The sequence below is a fragment of the Myotis nattereri genome, assembly GCF_964212035.1.
Source record: "Myotis nattereri genome assembly, chromosome: 2".
In the NCBI taxonomy this organism is placed as follows: Eukaryota; Metazoa; Chordata; class Mammalia; order Chiroptera; family Vespertilionidae; genus Myotis; species Myotis nattereri.
Window position 1 is genome coordinate 109,626,902 of NC_138076.1, and position 13,191 is coordinate 109,640,092.

The 13,191-nt window shown below is 39.7% G+C and overlaps 1 protein-coding gene across 2 annotated transcripts in view; it reads left to right on the forward strand.

Annotated features, from left to right (window-relative positions):
* The window catches only part of SKA3 (spindle and kinetochore associated complex subunit 3), a gene marked incomplete at its 3' end in the record, with an annotated part of 47,771 nt that overhangs the window by 33,199 nt on the left and 1,381 nt on the right, over positions 1-13,191 (forward strand). The window contains exons 6-9 of one of the 2 annotated variants that reach the window (XM_081083548.1): positions 1,895-1,980; positions 3,702-3,908; positions 5,133-5,264; positions 5,579-6,892. In XM_081083548.1, the coding sequence (XP_080939674.1) occupies positions 1,895-1,980; positions 3,702-3,908; positions 5,133-5,264; positions 5,579-5,587 (434 nt within the window). Of the gene's footprint in view, positions 1-1,894; positions 1,981-3,701; positions 3,909-5,132; positions 5,265-5,578; positions 6,893-13,191 lie in introns of those variants that run through there. The other variant, XM_081083549.1, reaches the window with a different exon arrangement.

The window sequence follows — 13,191 nt, forward strand, 5'->3', positions numbered from 1 at the left end:
CATGCTTACCCCAGCCAGGACTCCATGGGTTACCCATTGCAAACAGGTTTTTTGTTGTTGTTGTTATTGTTTTAAATATGTTTTTATTGATTTCAGAGAGGAAGGGAGAGGGAGAGATAGAAACATCAATGATGAGAGAGAATCATTGACTGACTGCCTACTGCACGCCCCCTACTGGGGATTGAGGCCGCAACCCCGGGCATGTGTCCTTGACCAGAATTGAATCTGGGCCTTTCAATCCATACGCCGACACTATCAACTGAGCCAAACTGGCTAGGGCTGCAGACAGGTTTTAGGTTAGCTTCCTTATCTTAAAACCCCAGGTGTATAGGTGTATACTGAAAATATAAAATTAAATAGATGTTAATATCTTGCTATATTTGCTTCAAATGTTTTAAAATTAAAGTTATACCTAAAGTGCCCTGGCCAGTCTAGCTCAGTTGGTTGAGCCATCGCATGCACCAAAAGGTTACTGGTTAGATTTTCAATCAGGGCACATGCCTGGGTTGCAGATTCGATCCCCAGTAGGCGGCGTGCAGGAGGAAAATCGATGTTTTGCTTTCATATTCATGTTTCTCCACCTCTCCCTTCCTCTCTAAAAATCAATTTTAAAAATCTTTTTTAAAAAAAAGTTATACCTCAAGCTAAATACCTAGCCCCACTTAATTGTTCTCCTTCCTTTCCTCCCCAAAAGTAATGATTAATTAAAGCATAATTGTATTTTAAAATTTCACACAAGTAACAACATATAATTCGTATTCTTTTGCCATTTGCTTTTTTCACTACACGGTATGTTTTTTATAGTAATCTATGTAAATCCTGTTCATCCATTTTTAAAAAAATATATTTTTATTGATTTCGGAGAGGAAAGAGAGAAACATTGATGAGAATCATTGATTGGCTACCTCCTGCATGCCCCCTACTGGGGATTGAGCCCGCAACCCAGGCATGTGCCCTTGACCGGAATCAAACCCGGGACCCTTCAGTCCGCAGGCCAATGCTCTATCCACCGAGCCAAACCGGCTAGGGCAGTTCATCCATTTTAATTGTTCAGTAGTGTTCCACTGTATGAATAAGCCATTTTATTGACATTGAGTTGTTTTTATTTTTTACTATTACAAGGCAGTGCTATAATGAAAATTATGCCTATGCACATGTGTTTCTCACTCTAGTAGTAGAATTTCTAGATGAAAGGGGATGCACACCTTCACTTACTCTAAGATGCTAAATTGCCCTGAAGGTGGCTTTTATGCCCCCAAGCAGTGTTTGGGTTACTGTTTCGCTATCTTTTCCAGCACTTAATGATATTTAGACCTAATCAAATTTTGCCAGTCTGATGATCACTTTTCTAACATGTTCACAGTTTCTCCTTGGTATTTTTTAAAGATTGCTTTCATGATACTGTGTATTATAGATATCAAATATATGTATATGCATAGTTCTGTTCATAATACCTTGGACAGCAAGCGACTTCCTGGCCTCCTTTCTCCTTTTTTTTTCTTCTTTTTTTTTTTCAGAAATTTGATTTTCTCCATAAAGATCTTAAACAGTTGTTAATAGGTTTATATATAGGTATCTTGCTCTAATTTTGTTACAATAGTGAAAAATACCTTTCTTCAAATTATATTTTTGTTTCTTACTCTTATGCTAGAATTATTCATTTTTGCATGTGGCACTTGTGCCTTGCTGAACTTCTGTTAGTACTAGTGATCATTAGATATGATATGAGTTTTGATCTTTTCCTATCCAACTAAGCAGATGTTAGTTATAATTTAAGTTATTAAAAATAATATACACAAATTATATTGACAAGGATTATAACTTAAAAGTTGAAATCTGTATTTCAACTTTATTTTCAAATATTTATTTTCACGTGATTGTATGTGTCTTCTAGATGATGAATATACAAAGTCTCCCTTGGCACCTACATTCTGTACTCCTGGTTTGAAAATTCCTTCTACAAAGAACGGAACAGCTTTGGTAAATTTTCATAAAATTAAAAGCTCTAATTTTGTTCTAAATGACTCAGATACACGATTACTTCTTGACTCAGTCTGTTTAAAAAGTTAGAATAATACGGACTTTAGTTGTATACTTACCATATACTTCTGGAGGGTAATTTAGCCGCATATATTAAGAGCTTTAAATTTTTTCATACCTTTTAAACATGTCTCAGAATTTATTCTAAGGCTCACTGGGACAGATTTGTTATAGCAAATTATTAGAGCAAAACATGGAAACAATCTAAATGTCAAATGGTAGAAGAAAAGCAAGATACAGTAAGGTCCAGTGTTGCATAACTATCATGTTTTTAAAAAAACATATAAGAACATATAACAACAATGTGTTCAGGTATTTAATGATATGGAAAGTGGCATGTATGTATATGTACAGATACACGTGCATCCAATTGTCCTCTCTTATCCGTGGTTTTGCTTTCTGTGGTTTCAGTTACCTGTGGTCAACTGCAATCTGAAAATATTAAATGAAAATTTCCAGAATTAAACAAGTCATAAGTTTTCAGTTATTCTCCTTTGAGTAGAGTTATAAAACCTCTCATTCTCCTGCTCCATATGAGATATGAATCATCCCTTTGTCTGGCATGTCCACACTGTAGATACTACCCTCCTGTTAGTCACGTAGTGACCATCTCAGTTATCAGATCAACAGTCAAGGTATCACAGTGCTTGTGTTCAAGTCACATAACTTTTATTACAGTATATTGTTAGAATTGCTTTTTTATTATGTTATTGATCTCTTACTGTACCTGATTTATAAATTAAACTTTATTATAGGTATGTATGTATAGGAATAAACAGTACATGTAGGTTCAGTACTTTCTAGGGTTTTAGACATCCACTGGGGGTGTTGGAACATATCTCCTGTGGATAAGGTGGGACTACTACATTTTAAGGAAAAAGAATGAATATAAACACACCAAAATGTGGTTATTTATGGGTGATTTTTATTGCCCCCCTTTTTTCCCCCAAATTTTCCCTAGTGAACAAATTTACTATTATCAAAACCTCATTTTGTTGTAAAGTTGGTATGAATATTTAAGACAACCCATATGGTAGACCAGGCTGTTCAATAAAACTTCCTACAGTGATGGAAATGTACTATATTCTGTGCTGTTCGGTATGGTAGTTATTAGTCACAGCCAGCTACTGAGCACATAAAATGTGGCAAGTGCATCTGTGGAACTAATTTTTAGTTTTTAAATTTTTACTAATTTCATTAAGTTTAAACAACCCCAGATGGTTGTGGCTTCTGTGTTGGACACTGTAGTTGTAGAGAAACAAAATGCTGGGTTTCCGTCAAATATTTCTTCCTTGGGGGTGAGGGCCTGTGGTAATTTGCCCATTCCTTCGTGCTGTGACTCTCATCTAGCCCAGTTAGTTGTGCTGTGACTCTCATCTAGCCCAGTTATTTGCCTCAGACTGGGGAGGGGTTAATCATCTAAATCTGGGATTCAGTCCATTTTTCATATTAAGCTGTAGCTCAGCCTTTGTTGGTAATGAAGGTGGTACTTTGTCCTCCATATGCCATTTCTTTGTTTTCTTGATTTTATTTAATACTTGATTGGGAAGAGGGGGCCATTTCTGGCCTATTTAAGGACCCCAACAGAACTAACAATTGATAATTTTTCTTTTCCATTATTTTATACCACCATATTTTAATGATTTATTTTTATTCATTAGGTATCCACAGATTATCCATTATCAAAAACAAACAGTTCATCAAATGATTTGGAAATGAAAGACTATACATCGTTAGTTTTAAATTCAGACAAGTGCTTTGAGAGCTGTGTGGAAGCTCCCTCTTCCCCTGTGATTTCTTCTTATGAGAATCTGCTCAGAACACCTACACCTCCAAAAGTAACTACAATTCCAGAAGACATTCTCCAGGTTATTTTCCAGGCTGTTTTTTTTTTCTGATACATCTTTTTCAAAGTTAGATGTTTATGTAATCTCTGATGTAAACTATTACTTATTATTGGGCTATGTGCTGGTTTGGGTATTGAGAAAATCTAAATTCTGGGCTGCTAGGACTTTTCTGACAGTACCTGGTTAAGGTTCTTCTGAGTTGAGCAGAAGCTAGTGACATCATCATACTTCTATGCCCTTGGGGCATTTTCTCTTTAATCTCTAGTTCAGAAATGTATCCTTGTAATGTATTCTAATTGTTCAATTGTTCACCTGTGATGGTCATGTTGACCACTATTTCCATGGGAGGTGTTGCTGCCCAAGTAAGGAATGTCATTTATCCTACAGTTCTTCAGAGATGGGTATCATGAATAACTTGAGAAACACTGATTTAGAATTTCTAATTCTTTAGTAAAACATCATTTACTACTAGTCAACTACTGATTTATAGCAACTGCCAAATCTAAATAACCACCAGTCTGGTTCTTCCAGTTCCCCCACTATTCCCCCAAAGGAGTTGTAGTGTTTGGCAATGGTTACTCTAGCAACCTTCCTAGCTTATGGAGAGCTATGAGAAAGATAAAAAACTACTTGGAAAAAAACCTAAATGCCATTGGAACAGACTCATCCTAACATATAAGTAAAGGGTTCATTATTCTCCTCTCTCTGGCTTTTCTGGTTTTTTTTTCTGGGCATCATAATAGAGTGAGAAGGAGCAGTTTTTGTCTATAAGCATTTTATAGAGTTCCACTTCCCTTTTTATTTCTATGGTAAAAGAGGGAAACCTTGTATTTAATGTGTCACTTCTTTATGTATGAAAACAATCATAGTTGATATTTCAAATTCTTTTTATAATCTATATAACATGATCTTTTTTTAGCATTTATTTTGCCTCTTTCCTATATATATTTTTCCTAACATCTTTGTAAAGGCTTAATTTGTTCACAGGGACACATTGCTTGTTTCCGTTATCCTTAGTGTACATTTTAGAAGGCTTTAGTAATCAAGCCTCCACACCCAAGTTAAATTTTTAATATTGCCATCATTTCTGTGATGTTAAACGTCCGTCTGTGCTGCTAAAAAATTCTTACTGTTTCAAACAACCCATACCCTCTAATTTTCCTTGGGTTTTCTTGAGTTTTATAACACCTTCCAAATTTATGTTGCTCATATGACTTAATAAAAAAGAATTTGCTTGTTTTTTAGATTTTATCAAAATACAACCCAAATCTAGCTACTACTCCAGTAGCAGTTAAGGCATGCCACCCAGCAAAGCATTCTTTACTAGATGTGAAGGATGGAACATCTGAGATGTTGGCAACAAGAAAACTGGTCAAAGTGAGTATGTTACCATTCCAAAGAAAGTACATGTGTCATTTGAGGAGAACATTTGAAAATTAACACTTGAATGGTAGGAACAAAATTTTAATTGACATTTGGCAGCTTGGGTTAACAGCTTATGTCTTTCTCAATATAGAATTTGTGATCCCTATACCTGACTCCCACAATATCAAGTTAGATAATATCATTCACAATTATTCCCAACTATTTTATATATAAAGTGTAAAAATATATAACCACAGTGTTGTATCATTTGTTTTGTTGATTGCTATTAATTATACCTAGATGATATTTATTTGATCTTTTTGCAGAAATCCTAGTGGATCCATCCGTCCAGTAATAGAAACTGAACAGAATGAGATGAAATCAAAGCTGGACTTATTTTGTTTTCACATTCCCGTTTCTCCCTTTCTAAAAATCAATCCATATCAAAGATGAGTTTGGATACTGATATCATAATTTGCTTTTTAAGTTTTGATTTACTTTAACCTAAATCTTGACATGCAACTCACTTATTGTTTTTAAATATCATTACTATTTCACTGATCTCAAATTTACCCTACCTAATCTAATCATGGATTAAGTAATTACTAGGAAGCAGGATCAATAACTTTTAAATTTTAAGTGTTACTGTTTGCTATTCAAGTAAGGCCATGTCCAGCCCTCGCCAGTTTGGCTCCGGATAGAACATCAGCCTATAGACTGAAGGGTCCGGGGTTCAATTCTGGTCAAGGGCACATAACTCAGTTACATGCTCCATCTCCGTCAGGGCGTGTGTGGGAGGCAACCAGTCAATGTTTCTCTCACATCCATATTTCTCTGTCTTTGTCTCTCCCTTCTATGCTAAAGAAAAAAGGCCACCTCCAGTCTTCTTTGAGCTGGGTAGTTCCTGCTGTCTGCAAGAGCAGGCTTCTTAACCCTAACTACCCTTCTCCTGTCTCCTCCCAGTCTCTTATACCTTTTATTTGGTAACATACTCACATTGCTCTTTTAAAACAGTTTACAAATGACAGCTTAATTTAGGAAAAGGAGAATTTACAGACCAAGACATCTGCACTGTAGTAGGTCTCAAATGAAATCACCTGCTGTCAATTTGGGGTTGTTTTTTTTTTTCCTTCTTTTTTCCTTCCAACTTTTTGCTTAGTGTCTATTTCATCCTCTCAACTCAGCTGTTTCCCCCACATGGCTGCTGACCTCTCCAAGTTCCACTTCAGTGGCTACCCACCAACCCTGAGGCCTTTCTGCAAGATTCTGATGATTTCCTGGGCCAGGTGTGCTTCTCTGGAATGTCAACTGTGACCACAGTAACAAGGAGACTGAATGTGTCGAGAGCTATCTAATAGCTTCCCACTGCCCTGTCCATCAGGCCCAAGCTCCTTCCCATTTAAGTATAACTGAACAGTAATCTTACCTAATTAAGTCCATAAAAGTACTTTGGCAAACATTTCAGATGGCCAATGGGAAAATAAGGACCTAGTGTATAATGACAAGGTGCTTCACTGGCTTAGCTTTGGGGAATTGGATGTGGTAGAATACCCTCTTCTGTGACTGCCTTGAAAGTCAAATGTAAAGACTTGCTCTCTTCATTTTGTCAGAAAATATTCATTAAAACAAAACTTGACTTATTCTGTGTTCTAGGAATTACTGTGTAGCTGTAATTTTTGTTAAATATGTAAAATAAATTATTTTCAAAATACTTAGTTTTAGTCAAGGTAAAGCTCTAGTCACCTTACATATGATGATGACTTCCCAAATTTCTATGAACCTTTCATTAACTATTTACCACAACTGCATGGACAGAAATGCACAGGATGAGTGGATTGCTAAGGGAGGGAGGTATCCAGAATACTAGACTGAATCCTGGACTTCTACATTAGAGTTGGACAAGCTCAAGTGCTGTCTTCAGTAGCAACTTCTCATAAACTTTTCACCATGTGTTTAAACCTTTCATTATGAGACTAAGACTATGAGGAAGGATCTGTATCTATATCATATTTGTTTCTCTAGGCCCACAGAACCTGTTACGTAATAGACACTCAGTTTATATATATACACACTGAGTGGCCAGATTATTATGACCACCCGATGTTTGTAGGCAAATTAGCTATAATTTCACGCTGAAGTTGCTAGAGGGCCAGACCATTATAAATAGGGAAGCAGGTTGTTTACCACAACATAAGTGATTTTTTCCTGAAGATATAGGTAAACAATGCAATTTAACAGCCTTTGAACGTGGGATGTACACACACACACACACACACACTCACTGAGTGGCCAGATTATTTTGACCACCCCAGCAGTACTTCGTTGGGCCACCTTTTGCCTTCAATACTGCAGCGATTCTTCTTGGCATTGACTCCACGTGATGTTGAAAGGTGATGCAAGGAATCTGACACCATGCCTGATGAATAACACTGTCCAGTTCTGTGAGATTTGATGGTTGTGGAACCAGCTGCCTAATGGCTCTTTTAACTTCGTCCCACAAATGCTCAATTGGATTGAGATCTGGTGATTGTGGGGGCCACCTATGCAAGGTAAATTCTCCCTCATGTTCTTGAAACCACTCTTGCACAATATGAGTACCGTGGCATGGCGCATTGTCTTGTTGGAAGAAGCCATCTCCATTGGGATACGCTATCAACATGATAGGATGAACTTGATCAGCATCAATACTTAGGTATGTTGTGCTATTCAGACGTTGTTCCACATGAATTAAAGGGCCCAAATCATGTCAGGGCAACATGCCCCAAACCAGAACACTGCCCCCATCAGCTTGAAGGGTTGTACTCATGCATGTGGGGTGCATGCTTTCATACTGTTTCCACCAAATTCTCACTCTGCCATCTGCATGATGCAACTGGAAATGTGATTCATAGGACCACATGACTTTTTCCAATGCTCGACTGTCCAATCCTTGTGTTCCTGTGTGAATTTGGAGACTTTTTTTCTTGGTAACTGCAGACAGCAAAGGTGTTCAAACAGGCCTTCAGCTTCCATATCCCATACAATGCAGTGTATGGCTAATTTGCCTACAAATATCAGGTGGTCATAATAATCTGTCCACTCACATCCAAATATATCCCATGTTCAAAGGCTGTTAAATAGCATTGTTTACCCATATCTTCAGAAAAAAATCACTTATGTTGTGGTAAACAACCTGCTTCCCTTTTTATAATGGTCTGGCCCTCTAGCAACTTCAGCATGAAATTATAGCTAATCTGCCTACAAACATCAGGTGGTCATAATAATCTGACCACTCAGTGTGTGTGTGTGTCCTAGCTAATAAAGATGGGATATGCAAGTAGACCGTCACTGCAACAAAGATGGCGGCACTCACAGCCAATAATGAGGGAATATGCAAATTGGCATGACAAAGATGGCGGTGGCCGGGCTGGGTTGCTTGCTTCGTCCCCATAGCAACAATGCAGGTGTTCCATCCTGCTCTGGCGGCTCCGGGCCTCTAGGCAGCTAGGCAGCGTGAGAAGGCAGAAGGCAGCTTCGGGCCAGAGCGAAGGCAGTGCTGGCAGCCAGGGGATGGAAGGCCTATTCTTGCACGAATCTTCCTCCATCGGGCCTCTAGTATATATATATCTGTGTGTGTGTGTGTGTATTACATATATATGTATGTATATATTATTCCCCTGGCGAAGTACTAGAAAGCGTGAGCGGTAGTCAGAAATACTACAAATTCTGATGGTTTCCAATAATTACTCTAGGATTTACAGATTTTAAAAATGCCTTTGGTTTACTTTGTTCATAATTTAAATTGCTCTAATTTCATCAAATCTTAAAATTTTCTTAGGAAATGGTTATGACTGGGCTGGCCAGCCTGGGTAGGGTAGGAAATTCTAAAGGCACATCGAGAGGGCTATGAATGCCTTTTTTTCTTTTTAAATAGGTATTTATTGAACATTCACTCTCAGGCACTCCTAAGCACTATTTCATTGGCTCCTCCCAACAGGAGATGGGTATGTAATATACCTTTACACAATAAATGTTCATATCACTCCCAGATTTATGGTTATTGCTTATTAAAAAAATTTTAAGGCCAAATGTTAGTCTTAAAATTCCCTTTTAGGTTTTAGCTTATTCCTCTCAGATTATGGGCAGGGGAGAATCCATGACACTCTTCATAGAATACTAGTAGCTGCCTAGTCCTTGCTGGTTTGGCTCAGTGGATAGAGCTTTGGCCTGTGGACTGAAGGGTCCCAGGTTCGATTCCAGTCAAGGGCACATGCCTGGGTTGCAGGCTCAATCCTAAGCCATGGTTGGTGCGCATGTAGATGGAAAGCAATCAGTGTGTCTCACATTAAAGTTTCTCTGACTCTCCCCTCTCCCACTCTAAAAATCAATGGAACAATATCCCCTGGTGAGGATTAAAAAAAACACATAAAACATATAAACAAATAGCTTCCTGCCCGGCTGGTGTAGCTCAGTGGTTGAGTGTTGACCTATGAACCAGGAGGTCACAGTTCAATTCCCAGTCAGGACACATGCCTGGGTTGTGGGCTCAATCCCCAGTGTCCGGCAGAAAGCAGCCAATCAATGATTCTCTCTCATCGATGTTTCTCTCTCCATTCCTCTCTGAAAACAATAAAAGTAAAACAGAATAGCTGCCTAGTCGTGATTAATCATAACAGAATAAACATTCTTCCTTTAGGCTTGTTCATGCAGACTCCAAGAAATTACTACAGCTATGGCAAAACTACCTATTTTTAAGCAATAAAATACAGTAACACAACTCATATGGTTCCTCAAACTGTGAGCCGTGACAGTATCATTTAAGAGCGGTGTTCTGGTTTGTATAAAAATTAAAACAGGCCCTAGCCCAGTGGTTGGCAAACTCATTAGTCAACAGAGACAAATATCAACAATACAACAATTGAAATTTCTTTTGAGAGCCAGATTTTTTAAACTTAAACTATATAGGTAGGTACATTGTTATTAACTTAATTGGGGAACTCCTAAGGCTTAGGAAGAGCCACACTCAAGGGGCCAAAGAGCCACATGTGGCTCGAGAGCTGCGGTTTGCCGACCACGCCCTAGCTGGTTTGGCTCAGGGATAGAGCGTCAGCCTGCAGACTTAAGGGTCCCAGGTTCAATTCCGGTCAAGGACATGTACCATGGTTGCAGGCACATCACCAGTAGGGAGTGAACAGGAGGCAGCTGATCGATGTTTCTCTCTCATCGATGTTTCTAACTCTATCCCCCTCCCTTCCTCTCTGTAAAAAATCAATAAAATTTATTTTTTAAAAAACCCCAAACTAAAACAGGTCCACAACTCTAGGTCCCTTAACTGAAATTTACAATGCAGAGGATAACTTCCCTACTGGAGCAGTATCACTGTAGTGTGAGTGGATGCAAGACTGCAGTGAGTTGGTCAGAGAAACTATGAAAGAACACTATTTTTTGGAAACATAGTTTCACTTCATCTATTATTGGTTACAGAGGTTTATATGCCTCCCTTGTGACCTATTAAAGCAGGTCTTAATTTCATCTGCAGGTTGGAAACTAGTCATTGTAGCTCAATGAAGGTAAATGAGATAATTCACAGTAAGTTCCTTAGCACAGAATCTGGCACAGCTAAGCACTCAAAACTGTAACTATGATAAGCTTAGTTTTAGGGTGTTGCCTTCAGTTTCACAAAGACAGTTTTTTAAAGTTTGGGTTTAAGTACTGAGATAGTCTGGGTTCATTGAATTTACTGTTACTGAAAATACCAAGTTCATGTACCCGCTGAGAAAACTGAGATGGTATTATAGACAACTAGAGGGATAGGGTCCCTAGGCCTGGCCAGCAATGGGCCTATCTGTGGGGCAACTGGTGAGGCAGTCGGGGCCCCGCCCCCTCACCTGTTCCACCATCCCATCACAGTCCTGCTCTCATTGAGGCCCATTGGGGCCAGCAGCGCCTCATTGCTGATGCCTGCCATATTCTGCGCCACCCCCTGGTGGCCAGCGCACATCTAACTCACGGTTGGTCAAACTCCTGCCCGTGGGAACAATTTGCAAATTAGCCTTTTATTATATAGGATGGATGTGCTGGAACTCAAAACTCCAAAGGGGCCTGGCTGGTGTGGCTCAGTGGTTGAGTGTTGACCTATGAACTAGGAGGTTGCAGTTTTGATTCCTGGTTGGGACTCGTTCCCCAGTGGGGGGCATGCGGGAGGCAGCCAATCAATAATTCTCTCTCCCTCTCTGAAATCAATATATATATATATAAAAGTTGGTTTGGGGTAAACTAATGTATAAGAGGCACTGGAGCCCTAGCTAGTTTGGCACAGTGGATAGAGCATTGGCCTGCGGACTGAAGAGTCCCAGGTTCAAGTCTGGTCAAGGGCATGTACCTCTCAATCCCTGGCCCGTCAGGGCATGTGTGGGAAGCAACCAATCGATGTCTCTCTCATGTTTCTGTCTCTCTCCCCCCCTTCCACTCTCTGGAAATCAATGGAAAAATATACTTGGATGAGGATTAACAACAAAAAAGACACTGGATCTAGTTCCAGGCTTACCTTTGCTACCTGTTAACTTACTTTGCAGCAGAGAGGCCAATTCCACAGCATGACAAGATTTTAAGACTGACCTTTGCCTAGCCAACGTGGCTCAGTGGTAGAGAGCATCAACACATGAACCAGGAGGTCACAATTCATTTCCCAGTCAGGGCATAACCCCAGGTTGTGAGCTTGATCCCCAGTAGGGAGCATGCAGGAGGCAGTCAATCAATGATTCTCTCATCATGATGTTTCTATCTCTTTCCCTTCCTCTCTGAAATCAATAAAAAAAAAAAAGTTAAATAATGGCTGACATTTGTCGAGTGTATCAGCTGATTTCTCAGTTATCAATTATAGTGCTTAGGTTCAAGTAACCCGTATTTTACTTAATAATGCCACATTCACATAACTTTATTACAGTACGTTACAACTGTCCTATTTATTAGTAGTTATGGTTATTAATCTCATACTCTCCCTAGTTTACCAATTAAACTTTATCACAGGTATGAATGTATAGGAAAAGACAGTATACATAGGGCTCAGTACTCTCTGGTATTTTAGGTATCCACTGGGAATCTTGGAAAGTATCCCCGACAGAGAAGGGGAGACGACTGTCTTCACTTATAAGCATTTAGCAGGATGTGTGAATATCCCTTACCCAACTTGACCTCATTCCTGGCACTTCTCACTTGGCCTTGATTCCTCTTCCATTTTCAGATTTTCTTCAGGATAAGGGTGGAAGGTTTACCTTAAGTTCTAACCCTGCTTCCTGTCCTCCCCATCTTTAAAACATAAAAGCCCTCACTGTGGCACCCATTCTCTTCTCTAGCTTTTTGAAGAGTTGTATTTTGACTGTGCCATGATTCAGGCAGGCTGATTTCTTCAATCACAAGGTTCTTCAAGTTGCATCAGCTCAAACTTCCAAAATGCCTCTGCTGCCATGCTCAGGCACAGAGATCCTTTTTCTAACTCCACACCCTTGTCTAGGCCACAAACTCAATCTATCTATAATAATAAAAGCATAATATGCTAATTAGACCGGATGTCCTTCCGGATGAAACCAGGGCTGCAAGGGAAGCCCAGATCCCGAGTGCCTGCCGGCGGCCTGAGGGAAGCCGGTGCTGGCATCTGGGGGAGGGCCTACTCTTGCATGAATTTTGTGCATCGGGCCTCTAGTTTAATTATAATCCTAGTAGAAACCTGGTGCACGAAAATTCGTGCATGGGGGGGCGGTCCCCTCAGGGGATGTCCTACTGCCACTGTCTGGCCTTCCTCTGTGTGAGGCGACCAGGATGATCAGGGGAAGGCGCTGCCCCCATCACCCTGCTGCTGCTGCCACCGCTGGCCATGGCAGCTGTGAGGCCTGAGCCCCGGGCCTCACAACCACTGGAGCTCAAGGCTGCCTGAGCCCAGGGCCTTGTAGCCGCTGTGGCT